The 25,330-nt window shown below is 39.0% G+C and overlaps 1 protein-coding gene across 1 annotated transcript in view; it reads left to right on the top strand.

Moving 5' to 3' along the window:
• UBE2R2 (ubiquitin conjugating enzyme E2 R2) overlaps positions 1-24,813 on the top strand; it is an 87,988-nt gene extending 63,175 nt beyond the window's left edge. Inside the window, exons 3-5 of the mRNA XM_069476521.1 lie at positions 5,447-5,544; positions 18,069-18,203; positions 21,349-24,813. Of these exons, the coding sequence (XP_069332622.1) occupies positions 5,447-5,544; positions 18,069-18,203; positions 21,349-21,568 (453 nt within the window). The 3' untranslated portion in view covers positions 21,569-24,813. The remainder of the gene's footprint in view (positions 1-5,446; positions 5,545-18,068; positions 18,204-21,348) is intronic.
• Positions 24,814-25,330: the final 517 nt, after the last annotated feature.

Below are 25,330 nucleotides of genomic sequence, written 5' to 3' on the forward strand. Positions count from 1 at the left end.
ATTAAAAACAATACCAGAGATTTTAGTTTAATTGGATTTCGATGGGTGGGGGCCTGGCTAGATAATTCTTTATTTTGCATTTTAGAACCACCATTCTAGAGGGCAAGAACTTCCTCACATCTTCTCTTAAAAAAATAATTTATTGAGGTGAAATTCACATACATGAAATTAACCATTTAAAGTGAGCAATTCAGTAACATTTAGTATATTTCAAATATTGTACAACTACACAGCACTAGAGTTGCAAAGCATTGCCATCATGCTTGCTTAAAATACTCTACCTATTATCCCCTCAATCTCTGGCAACCACTGGTCTGCTTTTTGTCTCTATAGATTTATGTGGATATTTAATATAAATGGAATCATAAAATATGTGACCTTTTGTGTGGCTTCTTTCACTCAGCACAATATTCTGAAGATTCATCCACCTCATACATGTATCAGTATTTAATTCCTCTTTATGGCTGAATACTATTCCATTGTATGGATATGTCATAATTTGTTTTTACATTCATCTGTTAATGGAAATTGGGATTGTGCCTGCCTTTTGCATATGTGAATAGTGCTCCTATGGACATGCATATACATATACTTGTTTGAGTATCTGCTTTCAGTTCTTTGAGGTATAAACCTAGGAGTAGAATTGTGGGGATAAATGGGGATTTTATGTATAATTTTTTAAAGAACTGCCAAACCTCTTTTCCACAGCAGCTGAGCCATTTTACATTCCCACTAGCAATGTATGAAGTTTCTGATTTTTCCATATCCTTACCAACACTTGTCCCTCTCCCTCTCTTTTTCCAATTATAGCCATCCTTAAGGGGGTGTGAAGTGATGTCTCATTGTGGTTTTGATTCCATTTCCCTAATGACATTCAGCGTCCTTTCTGTGCTTATGGGCCATTTGTACATATTCTTTGGAGAAATGTCTGTCCTTGCCTGCTTTTAAAATTGGGTTTTTCTGTTATTGAATTTTTGGAATTCATTGTAGATATTAAACCCATATCAGATACATGATTTGCAAATATTTTTTCTCATTTCTTTATGGTGACTTTTCACTTTCTTGATAATGTCCTTTGGCTGCGCAAAAGTTTTCAATTTGAATACAGTTCAATTTATACTTTTTGTTTGTTGCTTATGATTTTGTTTTCATATCTAAAAATTTATTGCCAAATCTTTGATCCATTTTTAGTTAATTTTTCTTTATGGCATGAGTTAAGAGTCCAATTTTAGTATTTTGTTTGTAGACATCCAGTTGTCCTAGTACCATTTATTGAAGAAACTATTCTTTCTTCATTCATTGGACTTAGCCTCCTTGTTAAAAATCAGTTGGCCATAGATATATGAGATTATTTCTGGACTCTCAGTTCTCTTCAGTTGATATAAATGTCTGTCATTATGCCAGTTACTAGACTGTCCTTGTTGACTGTACCTTTGTATAATAGTAAGTTTTGAAATTGGGACATGTGAGTCTTCCAACTTTGTTCTTTTTCAAAATTGTTTTTGTTATCTGGCTCCCTTAATTTCCATATAAATTCTAGGATCACATTGTCAATTTGTGCAAAAAAGGAAGGTAAGATTTTGTTAGGGATATATTGAATCTGTACATCAAATTTGGGAATAGCACTTTCTTAACTTTAAGTCTTCACATTTATTTAGGTCTTTTAAAATTTCTTTGACCAATGATTTGTTGTTTTCAGTGTATAAGACTTATACTTTCTTGGTTAGATTTATTCATTGCTGGTGTATAGAAATAAAACTGATTGAGTGTTCACTGTGTATCTTAAAACTTTGCTGAATAATTAACTAGAATAGCTTTCTTTTAGATTCTTTGGGATTTTCTATATATAGGATCATGCCTTCTGTCAATAAAGATGGTTTTACTTCTCCCTTTCAATTCAGTTCTTTTTTCCTTTTTCTTGTCTAATTCCTCTGGCTAGAAACTTCTACTGCAATGTTAAATAGAAATGAAAGTGAGTATCCTTGTCTTCTTCCTGATCTTAGGAGGACAACTTTCAGTCTTTCACTATTGAGTATGATGTTAGCTTTGGGTTTTTCATAGATTTCCTTTATCATAGTAGGATAGTTCCCTTCTATTTATGGTTTTTTGAGTGTTTTTATCATGGAAGTGTTTGATTTTGTCAAATGTATTGTCTGCATCAATTAAGATGCCCATCTTTTAATATGTCATTTCTTCTTTTCTTTTCTTTTCTTTTTTTTGTTTTGTTTTGTTTTTTGAGACAGTCTCACTCTGTTGCCTGGGCTAGAGTGCCGTGGCATTAGCCTAGCTCACAGCAACCTCAAACTCTTGGGCTCAAGTGATCCTTCTGCCTCAGCCTCCTGAGTAGCTGGGACTACAGGCATGTGCCACCATGCCTGGCTAATTTTTTCTATAGTTTTTAGTTGTCCAGCTAATTTCTTTCTATTTTTAGTAGAGACGGGGTCTTGCTTTTGCTCAGGCTGGTCTCGAACTCCTGAGCTCAAACCATCTACTCGCCTCAGCCTCCCAGAGTGCTAGGATTACAGGCGTGAGCCACCATGTCCGGCCTAATATGTCATTTCTATTTTTTTTTTTTAATTTTTAAATTTTTAAATTTTTTTTTACGAAGGTGGTGGAGAGTGATAATGTCATTTCTAAATGCACATCTGTTCATGTTATTCCACTACTCTGAATTTTTATTTATAAACACATTAAACTCTGAACCAAGTAACTTACTCCTGGCCTAATTTTTGTGCTCTATTCCTCATCAAAATTGGGTTGTTCACTGTTGGGGTAGGTAGAATGATGGTTCCTCAAAATGTCCATATCCTAATTTCTGGAACCTGTGAATATGTTAGGTTCCATGGCAAAGGGGAATTGAGGTTGCTAAGCAGCTGATCTTTAAAAAAGGAGGTTGTTCTGGATTATCCAGATAGATAATCACAAGGGTCCTTATAAAAGTACAAGAGGGAGACATAAAATTGAGTTAAAGGAGATTGTGACATTAGAAGAAAGGCTGAGGGAAATGAAACATTGCTTTGAATATAGAGGATGGAGGCCAAGGGCAAAGGATGGCTTTTAGTATCTTGAAAGGGCAAGGAAAGGGATTTTTCCTTAGAGTCTTAGGAAAGAAATGCAGTGCTGCAACACAATGATTTTAGTCCTGTGAGAGACATGACAGACTTTGACTTACAGAAATATAAAATAATAATAAATTCATCTTATACCACTAAGTTTGTGGTAATCTGTTATCATAGCAATAGAAAACAAATACAAGTACCCAGGCATATTTTATTCTACTGTTTATGATGTTGGTTTATTTCTCCAGATAAACTCATGTCTAAATTTCACAGTGGTTGTTAAAATTTACTCATTATTAAAGGCCCATCTCAAAGCTTCCTCAACCACAAATCCTTTCATTTTTTTTCCCCACCTCACCTCCTGTGTATTCTCTGCCCAAATATCTTCTTTCTTCTTCTTCTTCTTCTTCTTCTTCTTCTTCTTCTTCTTCTTCTTCTCCTTCTTCTTCTTCTTCTTTTTTTGTAGTGCCTTTTTATGGTCCTTTTGATACCAAACTAATACAGAGATTTAGTATATAGTATTTGGTGTTCATTTTATTAAAACTTAATTCTTTTAAAAATGTTTTATCTTGATAATGGTTATTTATATAAATATATATTTCCAGTCATATATACTTGTGTGTATCTAAATTTGGGTTATACATGTAAGATTTTTACGATTTAGTTATACCTCCAATTTTGTTGTTGTTTTGTTTTTTTGAGACAGTCTCTCGCTCTGTTGCCCTGGCTAGAGTGCAGTAATGTCATCATAGCTCACTGTACCCTCAAAGTCCTGGGCTCTAGCGATCCTCCTGCCTCAGCCTCCCGAGTAGCTGGGGCTACAGGCATGTACCACTGGCTAATTTTTTCTATTTTTAGTAGAGATGGGGTCTCACTCTTGCTCAGGTTGGTCTCCAACTCCTGACCTCAAGTGATCCTCCTGCCTGAGGAGGATCCCAGAGTGCTAGGATTACAGGTGTCAGCCACAGCGCCTGGCCCAATTTTTTTTTTTTTTTTTTTTTTTAGACAGAGTCTCACTCTGTTGCCCGGGCTAGAGTGCCATGATGTCAGCCTAGCTCACAGCAACCTCAAACTCCTGGGCTCAAACGATCCTTCTGTCTCAGCCTCCCGAGTAGCTGGGACTACAGGCATGGGTCACCATGCCTGGCTTTTTCCATATATTTTTTGTTATATAGCTAATTTCTTTCTATTTTTTTAGTAGATATGGGGTCTTGCTCCTGCTCAGGCTGGTCTCGAACTCCTGAGCTCAGACGATCCACCCGCCTCAGCCTCCCAGAGTGCTAGGATTACAGGCATGAGCCACTGCGTCCGGCCCCAATTTTTAAAAAATATAACTCTTACCTTCCATTTTAGACAAAGGCCCAAGAGATAAGTGACTATTTTACTCACCTTGTCTTTCCTGTTGAATAGCGTTCTGTATTGCACTTGGTTGCATTCTGTATGTATTTGAATTAATCCAAGTGTATTTATGAATTAGGTTCTCTAAGTTTATGAAGCAAAATATAATAACCATAGTGGTGAGTTACTCTAACCATATACTGGGGAATTATAGTTTAAGTCGTTGTGAGGCATATTTTTGGTTTATGTAAGACATAGTTATTGATACCTGTGATTGATATCAAAGGCAATTATAGCATCTCTCCGGGCAGATTTAAAGCAAGCTCAGATTTTTTTCTTTCTTTTTATGTACAGATGTGTCTGAAAACAAAGGGATATTATATTTAGCTGTTTATCAAGATTCTTGAATCTTAATTTGTCATGTTTGCCAATTTGTTTTTACATAAGTTAGAGAAGGATTGTATAATAGGCATAGTGTTTCTTTTTTCACTAAGAAAAATATCTTAGAGATTTCATGATATTAAGAAATGTTTCAGCCAAGCATGATGGCTCACGCCTGTAATCCTAGCACCCTGGGAGGCCAAGGCGGGTAGATCGTTTGAGCTCAGGAGTTTGAGACCAGCCTGAGCAAGAGCGAGACCCCATTTCTACTAAAAATAGAAAAAAAATTAGCCAGTCAACTAAAAATAGAAACAAAAAATTATCCAGGTGTGGTGGCTCATGCCTGTAGTCCCAGCTACTCAGGAGGTTGAGGCAGAAGGATCGCTTGAGCCCAGGAGTTTGAGGTTGCTGTGAGCTAGGCTGACGCCATAGCACTCTAGCCTGGGCAACAGAGTGAGACTCTGTCCCAAAAGGAAAAAAAAAAAAGAAAGAAATGTTTAATACTTCTTTAACTTTGATTTTGAACATGAAGAAAACGCAGAATTGTTTTCTCTCTTAAGGAAAAGAAAGCAAGTTTCAAGGAATAAAGGGAACTTCGGTGGAAATGATATGCCTTTTTCTATATTGTTTTTTGAGTATTTATCGAATATGATGTTTGTGTCTCATAGAATGGAGATGTTTGCATTTCGATTCTTCATCCACCTGTAGATGACCCACAGAGTGGAGAACTGCCCTCTGAACGGTGGAATCCTACACAGAATGTGAGGTAAGGTATCATCAGATAAGGAAAAATCTTGATTTTGGGGTGAGTCTCCTTATTTTCTTTTCCCCTAGTAAAGTAAGATTATATATTGTCTTTTAACCTATACGTAGGAATCCTTCCAGTGTTTGTTTGTCTTTAGCTTTAAGAAATATGTATGCATAATTTTTGTTTTGTCTTTTTTACTGTACTTATATAAATGAATCTGCAGAGGTGTATGCATCATTTTGAAGAGTTGTATTTACTGAACAATAATGCATATGATTCTCATTTTTCTGTGTTCTCTTCGAAGAGATTTTGAAGTCTGAATTCTTCCTCTTACATTGTCTAAGTTCCAGCCCGCTTCTTTGGGATGTCGTGACTTCTGTGTTTGTTGCTTGCTTCCTTATATTAGGATTCTTATTACTTTTTGCAGAAAAACCTTAGTCTTTACAAACTTAAAATTGACTTTTAAAAAAATTTATTTTTATTTTTTTATTTTGAAACAGCCCTGCTCTGTCACCCCAACTAGAGTGCAGTGGAGTCATCATAATTTACTGCAACCTCAAACTCCTGGGCTCAAGCGATCTTCCTACCCCCGGCCTCCCAGAGTGCTAGGATTACAGGCATGAGCCGCCGCACCCAGCCTCCACTTTTTGCCTATTACGAATAATGCTGCTGTGAACCATGTGTACAACTTTTTGAGTGGTCATATGTTTTCATTTTTGTGGATATAGTTAAGTGTGGAATTGCTGGGTCATATAGTAACTGTATGTTTAACTTCTTGAGGAGCTGCCAGGCTGTTCTCAAATGTGGCTGTACCATGTCACATTCCCACCAGCATTAGTGTTCTAATTTTTCCTTATCTTCTTTAACACTGGTTATTGTCTGTGGGTTTGTTTTTTTTTTTTTTTTTTTTGTGGTTTTTCTTGTTTTCTTTTTTTTTTGAGACAGGGTCTCACTCTGTTGCCTGGGCTAGAGTGCCATGGCGTTAGCCTAGCTCATAGCAACCTCAAACTCCTGGGCTTAAGCAATCCTTCTGCCTCAGCCTCCTGAGTATCTGGGACTACAGGCATGTGCCACCATGCCCAGCTAATTTTTTCTATTTTTTGTAGAGACGGGGTCCCACTGTGTTGCTTAGACTGGTCTTGAACTATTGTCCTCAAGCAGTCTGCCCACCTTCTCCTCCAGAAGTGCTAAGATTACTGGTGTGAGCCACTGCATCTGGCCAATTGCATATTCTTTGGTGTTTTTATTATTAACATGTAACATTAGTATCATTCATTTGATATAATTAATGGATGAATATAAATATATTATTACAAACTAAAGTCCATACTCTTTCACATTTCCTTAGTTTTCACCTAATATCATTTTTCCATGCCAGATAACCACATATTTAATAATCACATCTCCTTAGTCAACTCTTGACTGCCATTTGTTTTAATGAACTTGATAGCCTTTACGGGTACTGATAAAGTATTTTGTACAATGTCCCCTGGTTGGAATTTTTCTGATATTTTTCTTATGATTAGACTGGAGGTATAGTTTTGAGGAAAAAAGATCACAGAGGTAAAGTGCTATTTTCATCACATCGTATGGGGTGATTGCTATCAACATGACTTATTAACTTTCATCATCTGGCTGAGATAACATTGTAGGTTTTCTTCACTGTAAAATTACTGTGCCCTACATTTCATTCTGTACTCATTAGAAGGAAGTCTCATGCACAGTCCACACTTAAGGAGTGGAGAATTATACCTCCTTGAGGCCAGGATATCTATATAAATTATTTTTAATTCTTCTGAACAGGTTGATCTGTTCTTCCCCATTTATTTGTTTACTTAGTCATTTGTTAATAAGTTTTACTGGTCTGAAAGCCAGTTTCCAATTTTATCAAAAGCAAAGAATTGGAAGCTTTCTTGACTTAAAAAAGTGGCCCTTCAGCCGGGTGTGGTGGCTCACGCCTGTAATCCTAGCACTCTGGGAGGCCGAGGTGGGTGGATTGCTCAAGGTCAGGAGTTTGAGACCAGCCTGAGCAAGAGCGAGACCCCATCTCTACTAAAAATAGAAAGAAATTATATGGACAGCTAAAAATATATATAGAAAAAATTAGCCGGGCATGGTGGCGCATGCCTGTAGTCCCAGCTACTCGGGAGGCTGAGGCCTGTAGTCCCAGCTACTCGGGAGGATTGCTTGAGCCCAGGAGTTTGAGGTTGCTGTGAGCTAGGCTGGCGCTATGGCACTCACTCTAGCCCGGGCAGCAAAGCGAGACTCTGTCTCAAAAAAAAAAAAAAAAAAGTGGCCCTTCAAGACATCAGATAGCCAAAGAGGTTCTTGAGGATATACCAAATGACTGTTGATTATGCTGGTTACTCATTCCTTTAGGTAACTTGTTCAATCCAATATATTTTGAGAGAGTTGCAAAAATATATGTATTTTGGATTTCAGCACATCTTGCCAGTATATTGTTTAAATCAGAAAAAAAAGTGTGACTTCCTTTTTTTTTTTTTTTTTTTTGAGACAGAGTCTCACTCTGTTGCCCAGGCTAGCGTGAGTGCCATGGCATCAGCCTAGCTCACAGCAACCTCAAACTCCTGGGCTCAAGCAATCCTACTGCCTCAGCCTCCCGAGTAGCTGGGACTACAGGCATGTGCCACCATGCCCGGCTAATTTTTTCTATATATGTATTTAGCTGTCTATATAATTTCTTTCTATTTTTAGTAGAGATGGGGTCTCGCTCTTGCTCAGGCTGGTCTCGAACTCCTGAGCTCAAACGATCCGCCCACCTCGGCTTCCCAGAGTGCTAGGATTACAGGCGTGAGCCACCGCGCCCGGCCAGTGACTTCCTTTTTTAATTCAAATAAATGTGTTGCTTCACTGCACCTTGACTACCATCGTTCCTCTGAATTCTAATTCTCATGTAGATATATAAAGCATAGGGCCTTGCCATAGTTTATTACTTCTGTGAAATAAGGAATCACCACGTAATTTCTACACTTTCTACTTACCGTCTTTTTTGTTTTTTCAAGAGACATAGTCTTGCTATGTTGCCCAGTAGCTGGGATTACAGGCATTCACCCCTGCACCCAGCTGCTTAACTTTAAGGGGACTCTCCCTCAGGGATGATGTATTTCTTAGCAATAAACAAAGGATGGAATTAGTTTACTATAATGAAAATATAATTCAGGCAGTCCCAATCTATACATATCTGAACTTATTATACCCTACCATGTACCAAATTGCTCCTTTTAAAAACACTACTCTGTGCTTTTAACAAAATTATTCATGAGATGGGAAAAACTGGGATGGATATTTGTAAATTTCTCTGTTTTTGTACCCTTAATGTTTCATCACCACTGGGCAGTGGACCATAAGAATATTTACTATGGGTGAAAGATATACATTTCTTTTTGAAAGAGCAACTGTGAGAAGGGAGGGGGAAAAGGAGAATTGATATATTTTATTCACCCCAGTAGCATGTGTATATTGGTTTTAAGACTATTGCTTTACATAAAGACATCTTTCATGATCATTAACAAAATTAATATATTTTCTCTTTCCACAACCCTCATACCCCATACATCACACAATTGTAGCTGATGATTTATACCTTCAAATTTACTTACATCTATTACTTATTTTTTTTAGCATCAAATTATAATGACATTCAGTTACAAAAGAAAAGGAAATCAGCATACTCACTCTATTTCCTATTTTGTCTCCCCCCTTTCCACTAACTTTTTGTGGGTTTTGTTTTTTTTTTTTTTTTTTTGTCTTTTTGAGCCATGGTCTCGCTCTGTTGCCCAGGCTCTAGAGTGCAGTGGAGCAATCATAGTTCACTGCAACCTCAAACTCCTGGGTTCCAGTGATCCTTCTGCCTCAGCCTCCCGAGTAACTGAGGTGCCAGGTGTGCACCACCATGCGTGGCTGATTTTTTTGTTTTTTGTAGAGAAGGGGTCTCGGTCTTGTTTGGGCTGGTCTTGAACTCCTCACCTTAAGCCATCCTCCCTCCTCAGCCTCTCAAAGTGCTAGGATTATAGGCGTCAGCCAACTAGCCTGGCCTCCTTTTAACTTTTAAGAACTGTTTATTGTCAGGGTTGTAAGGTTTATAGTCTGTACTGTTCTATAACATAATCCCAGTTTCTTTCATTCTTATTCATACTGTTAAATGGATTGTTTGCTGCCCATTCTCTTACTCTGTCTGATCTATTCATTGGCTATAATTTGTCCTCTAGTAATTTCTCTAAGAATTGCTCATGGGAGCCAATATTATATTCCCCGAATTTTTACATGTTTAAATGGTATGTGCTCATGTATGTGTATGTGTTGCCATTACAATTTAAATGAAAATTTGGCTGAGCATAAGGTTTCAGGATCAAAACTTCTTTCCTTGAGGATATATGCATTTCTCTGCTGTCTGTGTTCATTGTTTCAGAGGAAAAGTTTGGCTACCCAGTTTTTCTCTCTTCCACCCCACTTACGTGACTTGATTTTATCTCTTTTTGTTTCATTTTCTGAGATCTTTTCTCAACCCTATTTGTGGATTCAGTTTTTCCCTAGAAAACGGTTGCATTGTACCCCATTAAAAGATATTTTGAAATCTTAACTCCCAGTAGAGATTCAAAGCCAAGGAATATGAAGTATTGCTGACAAACACCAGCACCTAGGGGGGAAAAAAAGGGAAGGATTCTCCCCTACTAGTTTCAGAGGGAACATTAAGCTACCCACTTTGTGGTGCTACGTTATGGCAGCCCTGGGAAAACTAATACAGACCAGGGGTTTACTTCCCAGCTTTCTAACTTGAACAGACCGAAGCCCATGTCTCCTATCTCTGTGTGGACTTTAAAATCCCAGCATCTAACCATTAGGCCCTATTTCTAAAGTTTAATAAATCTTAAATGTGCCAGAGTGTCAGTTGGAATATACTTTTCTGGCTGTGAGCCATCTCTTAATTTTTGGTACCCTGTCTTTCTTGTTTAGTTCTATTAAATACATATTTTAAAATTTTTATCCTGGCTGGGCATGGTGGCTCACAACTGTAATCCCAGCACTTGAGGCCAGGAGTTCGAGACCAGCCTGAGCAACAGAGAGAGAGCCCATCTCTTTAAAAAAAAAAAAAAAAAATGTAGCCAGGCATAGTGGCATGTGCCTGCAGTCCTAGGTACTTGGGAAGTTGAGGCAGGAAGATCACTTGAGCCCAGGAGTTTGAGGTTGCAGTGAGCTGTGATGATTCCACTGTATTCTAGCCAGATAACAGAGCAAGACCCTTTCTCAAAAAAAACAAAAATTCTGCTTCTCTTTGTGTAGCAGGAAGAGGGTAGATAAGTTCTCATTTCACCATGTTTTCTCTTCCTTCCCCTGTTTTTATTAACGTTCAGTTTCCCCAACTCAATTTTTGATTCACTTGATGTAGTATTTTGTGTCTGTAGTTTGGGTTTAGGCATTTCTCAATGCTTTGTTCATTTGTGGACTCCTTAATAAAATCCTAAACTTCATTTCTCCTTTACCTTTCTCTGTAGCTTGGATTGGTCTGTTCAGACATTTAGCAACATTATGTGTGTAGCCAGGATTTTGCCTTATCGTGGTCCAGGTTTCTCAAGTCTGATATTAAGTCTGGTATAGTCCTATAAATATAAATAATTGAGGAATTTTGTAATATTTTCCATTATTTGTCTGAATGGCATTAAAGCAGTTTTGAAGTTTTAGACTTGGCTTCTCTTTTATGAGCTGAATTTGTTTAAAGGAATTTAAGTTTAGGGCTGGGCATGGTGGCTCACACCTGTAATCCTAGCACTCTGGGAGGCTGAGGCAGGAGGATCTCTTGAGCCCAAGAATCTGAGGTTGCAGTGAGCTATGATGACGCCACTGCATCTCTACCTGGGGCAACAGAGCGAGACTTAGTCTCAAAAAAAGAAGAAAAGGAATTTAAGGTTAACTATATTCTATCTGTTATATTAACAGATTTCTGGAGGAGGCATGAAAATGAATCTTATACTATAATTAATGACCCCTGTTCTAGATTAATTTTGAAGACCTCAGTTTCATACTTGTTTGTTATTTTGGGTCCCAGTAAAGTGTATATTATAATAATGTTCCACTTGTCTGAATATTGTTTTTAGCATTTCTTTTACATCTCATTTTTTTATCCTAGATTCTTACATGATTTTAATGTTTTTTCCTAATGAGGAAATCAGGATAGGGTTTTTGCTGAAGAGATAAACTTCCTAGGTAATTTTGGTATGTCAAAGCTTTATATTTTTAAAATTTAAGACATCAGGTTTTATTAGTAGTGTCAACAAGGATAATACCTACCTCGGTTGTTGGAAGAATTAAATGAATAATGTATGCAAAGCTAATAAAATAGTGCAAATTACCTTGTTGACTTGGGTCACTGCTATTATTTTCAAATATTTTTATGGAGTTTTTTTTTGGGGGGGTCAAATGTGAAGTAATCATTTGCTATTAGCAAAGGAATCTAATTTTTAGTTCCTCATGTTTATTTCATTTAGCTACAGGGAGACATAATTGCTAGATGCCTATATCATAACCAGTTTATTTTAAGTAGCACAGAATTTATCTTGGTTGCTAAACACATGAAAATAGATAATTGTTTTGACCATTTTTATTTTAGATATTTTATAATTTAGAATGTACCTTTTTGGGGGGGAAAGTGTCATATGTAGCAAATGGTGCATTTATGAACTATCTTAATAGACTTTAAGAACTGGTTTATATTAATAGTAAGTATTAAAAGCTCTGAGTCTTATTTTTTTTTTTTTTTTTGAGACAGAGTCTTGCTTTGTTGCCCGGGCTAGAGTGAGTGCCGTGGCATCAGCCTAGCTCACAGCAACCTCAAACTCCTGGGCTTAAGCGATCCTACTGCCTCAGCCTCCCGAGTAGCTGGGACTACAGGCATGCGCCACCATGCCCGGCTAATTTTTTTCTATATATATTTTAGCTGTCCATATAATTTCTTTCTATTTTTAGTAGAGACGGGGTCTCGCTCTTGCTCAGGCTGGTCTCGAACTCCTGACCTTGAGCGATCCACCCGCCTCGGCCTCCCAGAGTGCTAGGATTACAGGCGTGAGCCACCGTGCCCGGCCTCTGAGTCTTATTTGTTTCACTTTTAAGTATGAATTAAGGACATGTTTGAGGCTGCCGTGCCTTCAGAAATAATTGTATCACATTATTTTGACAAAATAATTAGACAATGTATATGAAAGGTTTTTAAAAAGTGTTTTGGAAGATTTGTTGAAAAATTGGACCAAAAAAATGCCAGGTTGTCCTGTTAGTATGATACCGGTGCTTGTCAGGACTAGTAGTAACCCTAGAATAGAGGAAGTGGTAGCTCTAAGATACTGGTAATTCTTGGTTGAATGTTAAATGCTTACACTCCCTCTCCTCTCTCTTTGAGGAAACAAGCTTCCCCTTTCCTCACATACAAAGCCTTGGACAAGATTTTTCTCATTGCGTTCTTATGCTACCTGGCTAAATCTATTGCCACTACCCATGGGAATTTAAGGTTTTTATCCCTTACTTCTCTTACATTAAATACACACAGACTCTATCATTTGCCTTACTTCAGCTTAAAATATTAGGAACATTTTTTGTTTTAAGATAGGCCTACTCAGGAGGATCGGTTGAGCCCAGGAATGTGGGGTTGCAGTGAGCTATGACCATACCACTGTACTCTAGAGTACAGTGAGACCCCTGTCTCAAAAACAAACAAACAAACCCCCTACTTCTCAATTAACCCAATCCTTTGTGGCAGAGAATTCCTTTCATACTTACCTGCCCATCTGAAACTGCCTTTGGTACTTTGGGTACCAGAATCATTTTTTCTCACTCTGGGTCCCCAGGCCACCTAATCCCTGATTTAGGGACATTCCTCAAACTCAAAATCAGAATTGCTTTCCCTGCTTTTGTACTTCTTTGTTTAGAGGCTTCAGAACCACAACTAATTATCTTTAAATTGCACCAAAGATCTTCATACACAGCTTTACAGTGTGTTTGCATTGGAAATCATTCACTGCTGTCTTGGATTTTTTTGTCTTTTAGTTCTATGTAATTTTTGGATATTCCTTCCATGTGGTGATCTTTTGGTGTTTCCGGAGGCAATAGGATGTTTTGTATGCTAAACCGCATCTGCTTAGAATACCTAGTGGTGCTCAGAACTCAGGAAAGCAGTACCTAATGAGTAAATGTGGATTACTTTCCCCTTTTCCCTTTTGTTCCTGTGTTATTTGTCCTGAGGCAAGGGCAAAGGGGTTTTTAAGTAGTAAATTGTATTTTCTCACAGATCACAGTTATGGCACTGAAATATTAAGACATAAGATACAAGATGTAGTGAAGATGGGCAACCTTTCCTCTTTGGCTCCTTTGCTGCTAAATTCTCTAGGGTGAGCCACTGTCTAAGGGTTCTGGGCTCCACATCCAATTTATGGGTGGCTATAGGAAAACATCAGTAGAGGTGACATTAGGGGTCAGCTCATCCTGTTGTGGAATCTTGGCTGCTGCATCACTAGTATCTGAAAGCAGTTCCATATTCACATGTGTTTGGACAATTTCTTCATGGCCAGCTGTACTCAAGTACATTGTTTAGTACCTCAGTGGACATATTCATAAAATAGAGTAGCACATGGAGGGCTTTTGTGACCTGAAGAAGAGTGAGGGACTCAAATTACTTTTAAGACCTTGATCCTATCTGTATCATAATATCTAGTGAGTAGTAAGAGTTAGCCCAAAGAGAAAAGCAAGAAAAACATACTAGAATTGTAGGGATCCAGAGCATCAGCCAACTAGTGTTCACTAAAGACCCAGCAATTTGCTACCTCTTAGGGGAAGCCAGCATATTTCTTTTGGAAGAAGAGATCCTCAGGCCTCCTATGCCCAGGGGCCCAGGATTAAGTTCATGGAGCTGGGGGTAGTGGTGGTGTGAGGGTTTTTTACAGAATTGGCAAATTTTAAGGAGTGGGCTATGTTGGCAAAGCATTAGAGTTGGGAGGGTAGAGGCCTGATGTTTCCACAAGTCTTTGGTTAGGATGTACCTGGTGGATGCCTCTTCCTGGTGGATGCATCGTGATCCATGTTCTATCCAGAACCAAGTGGGAGCTTTTGGCGGGGGGTTGGGGGACAGGAGTGTCCCTCCTTTGCTTGCAGACTTTGCTATAGAGTTCATAACTGCTTTCTCTGAGTTATGTACCATCCCCAGAAATACCTGTCATACCTGCTGTATGCTCTGGGGTAGGGAAGTGGTCTTGGAGGGGATTTGCTTCATGTTCAAACATTAATACATAGTGTTTTCTTTGCCACTGTGAAAAGATACAGCAGGGGCCCAAACTGAAGAACCCAATCCAAAGAGGCCATTGTTTAGTATGAAGGGTCTCTTCTCATGAGTAGGGGAGGATATTTTCCTGCATAGTTGTCTCCATACTCCACCGAAAGGGCAGAGAATCAAGCACACTGCCCCTAGCATTGGGTGGCAAAGTAGGCAAGATCAGGGGGAATAGCTGTAACCCTGCTATTCCTAGGGCTCTTTTAAACCCCATTCTGGGCTAGTGTGGTTTTATTTATTTGCTCCCTTGATTTCTGCACATTGGGTCACAGTGCCCTCAACCTACCAGTTTCGTTCTGTGCAAATGATATATTTTTTTGAGTATTTAAAATTTCCACTGTTTAAGCTAATGTGTGCTAATTTTGTATTTTTGTGTATTTTAATCTGAGACCCTCATTCCTACCTTGCATTCTCAGGAATATACCAGTCAGCAGCAGTTTCAGCACTGCACAGAAGGAAGTGTTATATTTGTTATAAGAAAAACTGTGTAGGGGGGAGGGGTACAAAAAAAAACTGTGTAATATGTGAACCCATTAAGCTACTATATTTTGCCATTTGTTGGCCCTTTTTCCCAGTCATAACAGGCTTCTTTGCTGTAATGTCCTCTTTCAATCCCTTCCCCACAATGAAACCCGTAATGACTGGTTTATCTTCTAGTGTTAGTGGTCTATCCATTGTCTCTCCCTTTGTAGGGGTGTGTGTGTGTGTGTGTGTGTGTGTGTGTGTGTGTTTTAAGAGTAAGGTAAGCTTAGGTTTTTTAGAATGAGCCCTTTCTACCTCTCACATGCTGATTGGAGAGATATATACGGCAGGGGGAGGGGGAAATGCCAGTATTTAATCATTCAAAATTCTGAACTTTTCTTGGTTTCCAGGCAGATCATTGAGCTAGGTCTTGTGTGTGGTGCTAAGGTTGGTTCTGTCCTGTTAAAGTTTCTAGAAACAGGCAAAGGGTTGTCTGTATGTTGAAAATTGGCAAATAAATTACCCATTGAGTTATATATGTCTAATCCTGCTTTTTTTTTTTTTTACCCCCCCCGCCCCCCAATCCTGCTTTCTGATCTCCTTTAAATACTACCTCAATTTGGTTTTGTTTTTTAAACGTGTCTGAGTTCCGTAGAACTTCAGAACTTGCTGGTTTTCTCTTTGCTAGTCTGTATATATAGACTGGTATGAATGATGTCTTGGTCTTCATTTTCTTTTGGTGTATTTGTTTACAAACTTATTTTTTATTCAAAAGAACATAGCTGAGTCAACTCTGACAAAGATTCTGAAGCAGGCAAAAGGATGTGAAATAAAACCTGAAGACTCTAAAGTGAGGAGCTTTTGTCTATCCTTTTTTCTGTGCTTCCTTTCTCTTCTTAGCATTTTTCTATTTTGGCCGAGATCCTGTCTTGAATTGCCTTGCTGTGCAGAGGGAGCACATTTATTTCTAGGAGTATCTCTAACTCCAGAAATGCTGGTGTGGTGGTGGGAATTTGTACGTAAACCAAAGACAGTAAAAACTCTCTTATCCCTCATTCTTATCCCAGACTCTTTCTGGATTAGGTCTGTTCTTTGTTGTGGTACATATTAAACACGTAAAAAACACTGGATTGGGATAGACCAGACCTGTTCCTCAAAACCTAGAGTAGAAAAGGGCAGTGGAGTTACTCTTTATATAGGAACTAAAAGTCAGGGGATGGCCCCTCAGAGTCTGTTGTGCTAGTCCAAGAAATTTGTCCAAGTTCCAAGTTACGTGGACAGAAGAAGAATAATAAAGGCTATCTTGTTTTCCTGATTCTTTTCCCTTGTTTCTTGACCTGGAAAAAACCGATCCCTTTAGAGGGCTTTATTGACTCCATCATTGGGGTATAATAATTTGATAGTGTGATTATTGGGTCATTCCTTCCCTTTCTCTACTTGTAGTCAAACCTATCTTCCCTTTTTTTCTCCTGAGAAAATACAATAAATTAATAAGGATTTTAAACACACTAACAACAAAAACAAAAAAATGTTATGACAAGCAAAAAACAAGGTAACAGTTGGGATAGTTCTTACATTCACATTGTTTTGTATGTTCTAGCAGTGTTGCCTGAGCAGCTTAGTTTTCCCATTCCATAAAAATAGGATTAATAATACTTATCTTGCAGAGTTGTTTACAGGTGTAATGCCTTTACTATATTATTTTAGTAGAAGTGATAAACAATTTAAACTGTGTATGACATTGTTTCCTGATCTATTCCAGTCATGGAATGTAGAGAAAATGATAATGATGGTACAGTCATGCATCACTTAATAATGGAGATACCTTCTGAGAAATGCACCATTAGGCGATTTTGTCATGCAAACATCCTAGAATGTACTTACGTAAACCTAGATGGTACAGCCTACTATACACCTAGGTTATATGGTATAGCCTATTGCTCCTAGGCTACAAACCTATACAGCATGTTACTGTATGGAATACCATAGGCAAATGTAACACAATGGAAAGTATTTATGTATCTAAACATAGAAAAGGTACAGTACAAATATAGCACAATGATCCTATGGAACTGCCATAATAATCCATTGACTGAAACGTTGTTATGGGGCATATGACTATTTGTAGATCACAGTAGGGTAAACTGAAGATGGTTCTTTGGCTAGAAATTGCTGTTACAGGGGCTCAGGCTGTCCTAGTTCTCACCCACCCAACTGCCCGAGGAGACCAATAATATAATTTACCCATAACCCTTTTATAACATACTGCTTGGGAAATTCTGATTAGGCTGTTGCATATAAATTATATCTAGAATATTTTTTTTAGAGGGGAAAAAAAAAATCTCAGTTCTACTTTATTCTATATTGACTTTGTTATTAAGCAGGCTCTCACCACATGGTGACAGATATGGCCACCCAGGCTGGCCTTGAACCCCTGGGCTCAAGTGATCCTTCTGCCTCACTCTCCCGAGTAGCTGGAACTATAGGCATGCATCTGGGTTGAAAAGAATACCTGTGCTGGGCATGGCGGCGCACGCCTATAGTCCTACCTCTTGGAGGCTGAGGTGAGACTACAGACGCTTGAACTCTGGAGTTTGAGGTTGCAGTGAGCTATGATAACCCCACTGCATTCTAGCCCAGGGAATAGAATGAGACCCTGTCTCAAAAAAATGCAAGAAAATGAAAAAGGCAGAATAATTTAGAACACTGTGAATATGGGTATTCATAGTTGACCCCTTTTTCCTGTTTCTAGGACTATCCTATTAAGTGTAATATCACTGCTTAATGAGCCCAACACCTTCTCCCCGGCCAATGTGGATGCTTCAGTTATGTTCAGGAAATGGAGAGACAGTAAAGGAAAAGACAAAGAATATGCTGAAATCATTAGGTAAGGTGCTTTTGTCTTCTATTTGATTAAGTCTTCACACAAAACTGAAGTCTCTGGAACCAACGGTTTAGATCAAACTTAAACATCCTGTCCACTCCAGGATAATTTCTCTCAATTAGATTTATAGTGTGGGAAGAGGAAGATTTCTGCCTGCGACTAATAAGCTTCATTATTTTTTGAGAGAGTTCCCACTAGAAGATACTGTGCAGGAGATCTGATTTTCTAGGAACCAGAACTTTCGTGTTCTTAACTAGTCAAGTTTGCAAACTCTTTGAATCATTTTAGGGACCCCATTCCAGACATTCCAGGTATATAAGACAATAATTTTGTTTTCAACCTTTCAATCAGTGAAGCCCTATAGTTTATTAGTATTTTTGACCATAGCAGCAAGTATCTTCTTGATATGCTCATTCTCAGCAACACTAATAAATACATGGTGTAACAGAGAGCTCTGGAATAAGAAGCTGGAGACCTGGAGTCTACTGCTGGCTCTGCTACTACTTGTCAGTTATCTTTTTGAGTCATTAGTTTCTCTCTCTTTGTAAAAAGGGGAAAGTTAGTTCAACCTTCCATTTCTCGATCGTATCTTAAATAGGACATTAGGTTTTCATAATAGTACCCAAGAATTTTGCAATAAATTTAACTCCCTTTAATATTACATTTTTATTGCTTAAAATAGATCCACTAAGTATGGTTCCAGCTCATTCTGTGGCTAGGAGTTTAGTAAGAACTGTAATTTATACAAATAAGAATCTCTATAAATCTAGTTGGGATACCATGTGATGTGCAAAAATTGAAACAATGCTGGGAAAGCATGTCATTTGAACTCTGAGTAATACAAAACAAGCAGTTGTCAAAGATTTCTGTCTGTTGGGATTGATCGCCTTTAGACTTCCCCTAAACTATAGCTATTTAATGAAATTCCAAGGATAGAGTCTGGGCATCTGTATTTTTTTTTTTTTACCAGCCACCCAGGTGACTGATATGTACCAAAGATTGAAGATAATTAGTATAAATAGTAAGAACCTGTAGAAATTTAGAGGCGCAGGAGTGGACTGAGAATTGAAGGATGGGAATGCTTCACAAAGCAGTCAGGATTGGAGCCTGATATTCAAGGACAGGTAGGATTTAGTAAGTGAATAATGTATGAATGTTCCCAAGGTACTTCCTCTATGCTTTATATTTCTTAGTTTAAGAGTCTCTTTATCTGATTATTTAATTTTTTCAAAATTTATTATGTATCAGCTTTGTGTCAATGAAGTCATGATAATAGAGTAAGGTTCTTAATGTAAAAGGTAATGGGGTATCACTTAAGGATTTTAGGGAGGGAAAGGATGATCCCATTTGAGTTCTGAAAAAACACAGTTTACCAGGGGACCAACATGGACTAAAGTGAGGCAGTGGTAGTTGGGATGAGAAGATAGATATAAAAATATTTAGGCTGTAAAAGCGGTTGGACTTAGGATTGAGATTTATGATTTTAGGAACTGATACTCTTTTAGTGAGAGAAATAGAAAGGGAGAAACTGGTCATAGAGGTAGAAAATGACAGATGTAGTCTCGGTGAGTTAGCATTTCTGTGGAATATCAGGATGGGGATATCTAAAAGGCATTTGATTAAATAATTGTCTAGAGCTCAGAAGAAATGTATGAGGTGGAGGCTAATAATTTGAGAGCTATCAGCATAAAGGGAGTGATGGTTAAAACCATGGGAACAGATAAGATGTTCCAGGGAGAGTGCTGAGAATGTGAAGAGATTCAAGCCTAGAAGCCTCAGGATCATCAGTACGTAGGGCATGGCTACGTAAGTAAAGCTTCAGGAGCAATTAAAGAAGTCTAATTGAAAGAGGTAGACAGAAGGAAGATCAGGAGAGTGGAGTTCTGATGTATTTTAAGTTCAGTTTCTCTAATCTCGATGACTCAAATTTTTTTTTTTTGAGACAGAGTTTCACTGTGTTGCCCAGGCTAGAGTGAGTGCCATGGCGTCAGCCTAGCTCACAGCAACCTCAAACTCCTGAGCTCAAGGGATCCTCCTGCCTCAGCCTCCCGAGTAGTTGGGACTACAGGCATGCACCACCATGCCCGGCTAATTTTTTCTATATGTATATTTTTTTTTAGCTGTCCATATAATTTCTTTCTATTTTTAGTAGAGATGGGGTCTCGGTCTTGCTCAGGCTGGTTTCGAACTCCTGAGCTCAAACGATCCGCCCACCTCGGCCTCCCAGAGTGCTAGGATTACAGGCGTGAGCCACCGTGCCTAGCCTCAAATTTTTATAATTGTCAAAGGAAACTATTTACTCTTCCACTATTCATTCATGCTGTCAATATTTTTTCTACACCTGTTATGTGCCAGGCTACGTCCTGGGCACTGGGGAACTAGAAGTGACTAAGACAAGGCCTCTATTCTAATTAAGCACACATTCTAGTAGAGCAAGACAGAAGAATAAATAAATGAGAAAGATCATAGAAAAGAAAAAAAAATTCTAGAAAATGGTAAGTAGAATAATGTGAAAGAGTGACCAGATGGCTACTTTAATTTGGGTTCAGGCCTCCTGAGGGTAATATTTAAGCTGAGATCTGAGTGACGAGGAGCCAGGCATATGTAGACCAGGGGAAGAGCAACTGGTTCAGATGGAAAAATCAGCTAGGTGTGTTCAAGTTGCTAAAGACGACCTGGGGTGTCCTGAATGTGGGGAAATTGGAGAAAGGCTATGAGAACAAATAAGAGTAGATCTTAACAAGATTTGGAATCTGACATAAGGTTATTTGGATTTTACTATAAATGTAAATTAGGGGGAGTTGTTGGGATGCATGATGTTTGGTGGTGAGAAGACTAGGTAAAATGTCATTTGAGATGATTTTTGGCTGACCAGCATTTGAGACCCACTGCTTTAAACTCCCTTCATGTAATGGTGTATTCCCCCCCCCCCCCCAAAAAAAGGTCATAATTAAAAGTTCCCTTCACAGTGGTACCCAATGGGCTGAAAGAATTTAGTGCAGTACAGCGTATATCCATTGATGCTTTCAGGCAGGTATTGAAGTTTGGAAAGCAGTCATAAGTAATCTTGATTATTTAAGGACAGTTATAAATCCATCTTCAAAACTTAGAATTACCATAAAATATTTTTGTCTCGTTCACTCTTCAGGAAACAGGTTTCAGCCACTAAGGCCGAAGCAGAAAAGGATGGAGTAAAGGTCCCCACGACCCTGGCGGAATACTGCATCAAAACTAAAGTGCCTTCCAATGACAACAGCTCAGATTTGCTTTATGACGACTTGTATGACGACGACATTGATGATGAAGATGAGGAAGAGGAAGATGCCGACTGTTATGATGATGATGATTCTGGGAATGAGGAGTCGTGACATGCTCTTTCAATGCCCCTGTACTGCCCTGCCATCTCAGGCCAAAGGGAGGGGAGCAAGAGGGGACCTAGCAACGGCCCCTCAGCAAAAACCTATTCACAGGGGGTGGGGAAAACAAACACAGCTCCTGCTGACTCCCCTTATGGATCTCAGTTTGCTCCTTTTTATGGACCTTAAATGGAGAGAGAGTAACCCTACACAGAATGTCTGAATTCTTGCATTCTTTACCCTTCCATCACTGTATTGATTTTTTTTTTTTTTTTAAAAACAACAACATCATCATCAACCCAAACTCCCGCCTCACTTCGTCTCTACAGAATGTTCACAGCAAAACACCTTTGGTCTGTTTTTAGATTCTTGAGGAATTAAGTAGTCTTTCAAGACATTTAATGTGTTTAAAGCTGGGAACCTCTTGGGAGTTCACAAGTGCTGCATATACTGGGTAGCAAAAGAAAATGGAAAAAAAAAAAAACCCTACAAAACAAAGTTCAAAAAAAAAAAAAAAAAAAAAAAAGCAAATTTGCCAAGGTTTAGCTGCTCATTTACATTAGTGTGTGCACATTCATTCAGCCCCATGGTGGTGAATTTTGTTTCTTTCCCTTCCTAAGGCTGAGATACAGTGAGCGTCAGGGACTTTGTGCTAAGCCTGATGAGATGTGCTCCTTCAGCCTCCATGAAATCATCCTAACATGGAGCCCTCGGCTACTTTGAGGAGAGAAATCAGATTTTGCTTTTTGAAATCGATTGGGATCTGAAGCCTGAAATAAATATTCATACTTTACATAGAACTGAGCACTTGGTTGCCATTTATTTTAAAATTTAAAGGCAGGGTTGTTATTTTTCCCCCCAGGGAGTGGGGCGTGTGGGGAAGAAGTGGGGATTAGTGTATGTGTGGACTCTTAGGGATGGAAATAAAGAGTTAAAAATCACGATGCCAATTTTGGTTGATGCTGCTGGGGGGAAAAATTCAAAACTACTGGTGACCACTGTTGGGAGAGGAAACAGCTGTTTTATATATTTAACATGGCCTTCCCCTCAAAGATAGATACACTCTCACCATGAGGTTTTTTCAAAAAGTAGTCACTGTTAATTACTCAGTATTAATCCTAGGTGCATGTATTAAGATTTTGGTTTTCATCAAGCTCCTTATACTGATAAACATGGATGTGTGAGAGACATGAGTGACCGGTTCTCACGTTCTTCATTGGAAGTGATCTGGACTTTTTTCTCCTTTCAATGTAGTTTGGTTGTGGAGCGCAAGCAGAAATGGTGCGTTGAGCTCCTCATGGGTGTGTCTCTTCTGGCAGGGCCAAGGGAGTTGACTGCAGGCAGTTTCCAGTCTCCAGGCAGGCAAGGCTCAGAGATCTTCTTGCCATACAATCACTGCAGCTTTGATTTCCCAGGTCTCAATCATGTGTTGCTTCAATCAAATACTGAGATCCAGCAGCCTTCAGCATCCAGGAACTTCAAACTTGAAGGTGATTTTTGGTTGTTATGGGGGTGTGTCAGTTCATAGGAGGGCGCATTGTTCTTTGGGGAAAACCGCTATAATGTAAAATCAGATTTCAGAAAGAAAATACAGCAAGGACTGACTGCAGTCCTACTTAAGATCCCTGTGCACTAGTGTCAACTCCTTTTTCTTCAGATCATAGCTCAGAAAGAACCAAAGGGCAGATTAGGGACAGGGGTAGGATGGATCCTAGGATGGTCAGAGTAAATGATGCTTACTTCCTTAGCTCCTCCTTCCTTTCTGATCTCAGGGTTTTCATTCGCTCTTTAAACTTACCCAAACATATGCTGACTACTTCCCAGCAGCCCTCTCTGGCCTCTAAAGTTTGGTATTAAATGGGAATATTTAACACGCTAAGGTTCTTAAGGGACACTGTTGAGCCTGGTCCCAGAATCTCTACATAATCTCTATGGGGTCAGGGCTGCTACTTGCACCCTGAATCTTTTAATTCCAGTCAGGTTCATAGGATAGAGCAGATCTGTAATATGCTCTTAAGTTGTCTGACTACAAACTTTCATAGAAGGATGTTGTAACTACCTTTTTACTCCCCACCCTTCTCAAATAATGCTTCCAGATAACCTGCAAAATCTTCTGGAGCCAAAGCCTCTCAACAGTACTGATTTACCTCCTTACGCCCTACCCCTCCAGACACACACACACACACACACACACACACACACACACACACACACGGGCACGCAAGTTTACAGCCAGTAGCTTGGTCTTACTCTCTTGGAGCCCTAAAAATTAAACCTTTCATTCCCCTCACTAACGCATCTCGCCCAGGGCAGGCCAGGCACCATGGCATTGTGGGAGGTGCTGTGTTGCTCAGTTCTGTCACATTAGGCCCTGTTGGCCTCTGTTGCACGTTGACTCAGGGAGCCAGAGCGCCAAGTGGAGGTTGTACCTCTCAGCCCTTTGGGGTGTTACTATTGAGGGCTGAGTTTGCCTCTGATGAGTACAATCAGTTCCAGAAGACTGGGGTGTGTTGGCTTGGTAGCAGGTAGACATTCTGATAGTTTAGACTTAAAAGCCCAGATGCTGGTTCCAGAGCTCTGTCCCTGAGAACACATCCTGTGGAAAAATACTTGAGTATGTAATTTTTATTTTCGGGAGTGAGGTCTCAGGCTTAAGGCAGAACCTTATGAGTACAGTTGTGCTGATTACATTTGGTGTGACGTGAACTCAAAATCTTGCATTTTTAGGTTCCTTTTAATTCTGATTGAGGCCTCACTGGATGTGCTTCGGTTCTGTGTATTTTGAGGCTGGGTGGAGAAAGTATAATATCACGATTCCGTTGTTACTTCTCTGAACGTCTTCCCTCTGCCCTTTTTCTTATCATTCCAGAGTTCTTTTCTATTAGTCAAACTTTTTTGTAGTCCGTTCAACCCTGCCCTGGCAATTTGCTTCTTTACTTGCTGGTTTCCTTATGTTTGGGGCATATACAGTAAGAGATTGGACGAGGAAAGTGTGTAGTTTTCCACGGAAAATTAACTCTCCACCCCTCCCACCCTGATAAACAAGGTTTACATTTACAACTAAAAAGATTCAGAGATGCAATTTTCAACTATTCTGAAACCAGCAGGACACACCTGACTTTACTAGTTTTCTTAGCTGAAATTGTAGATGTTTTTCTTCAGTTTAACTTATGAGAAAAGATTATCTGATGCATTTTGTGTTGACTTCTTCCCTTTTAGTGGTTTATTTTGTCTTTTTCTGCCCATCTGTCTACTAATAAAATGTGAAATAAAATATACCTGTATTGCTATTTCCCCATGGGATGACCCTCTTCATTTTTTTTCCTTGTGTAAAAGAAAACTAAAAGGTGGTCTCGATATTTTCACTGTTATGTCACAGATTGATGATGCTCAGCACAAACTAAAACCCAAACTGGCTGACCTGCCTTTCGTAACATTCTGTCCAAGTCGCCTCCCTGGAGAATCATCCCCAACTTATGTGTTTTTAAGGAAGGTTCCTTCAAAGGAAGCTTTAATAAGTGGGCATGAGTAGGTCAGTGAAGAGATGGATGGGTACTTTGCTGCCTTCCTTAGGCAAAGATTTTATTTTCATTGTCATTTGTGTTCCTAACTTCCTGTTAATAGCAATCAGGCAAGAGAACACTTTTTTTTTCTAGCCAAGATCCCAAGCTGTGTGTTAGCGGGAGCATGCGCCTCATCTGATGAAATGGCCACAGCTCCGGACTGTAGATGCCAAAAGCAGAAAAGGAAAAGACTGACACCCCCCCCCCCCCC

The sequence above is a fragment of the Eulemur rufifrons genome, chromosome 7 (assembly GCF_041146395.1).
Source record: "Eulemur rufifrons isolate Redbay chromosome 7, OSU_ERuf_1, whole genome shotgun sequence".
Taxonomy (NCBI): domain Eukaryota; kingdom Metazoa; phylum Chordata; class Mammalia; order Primates; family Lemuridae; genus Eulemur; species Eulemur rufifrons.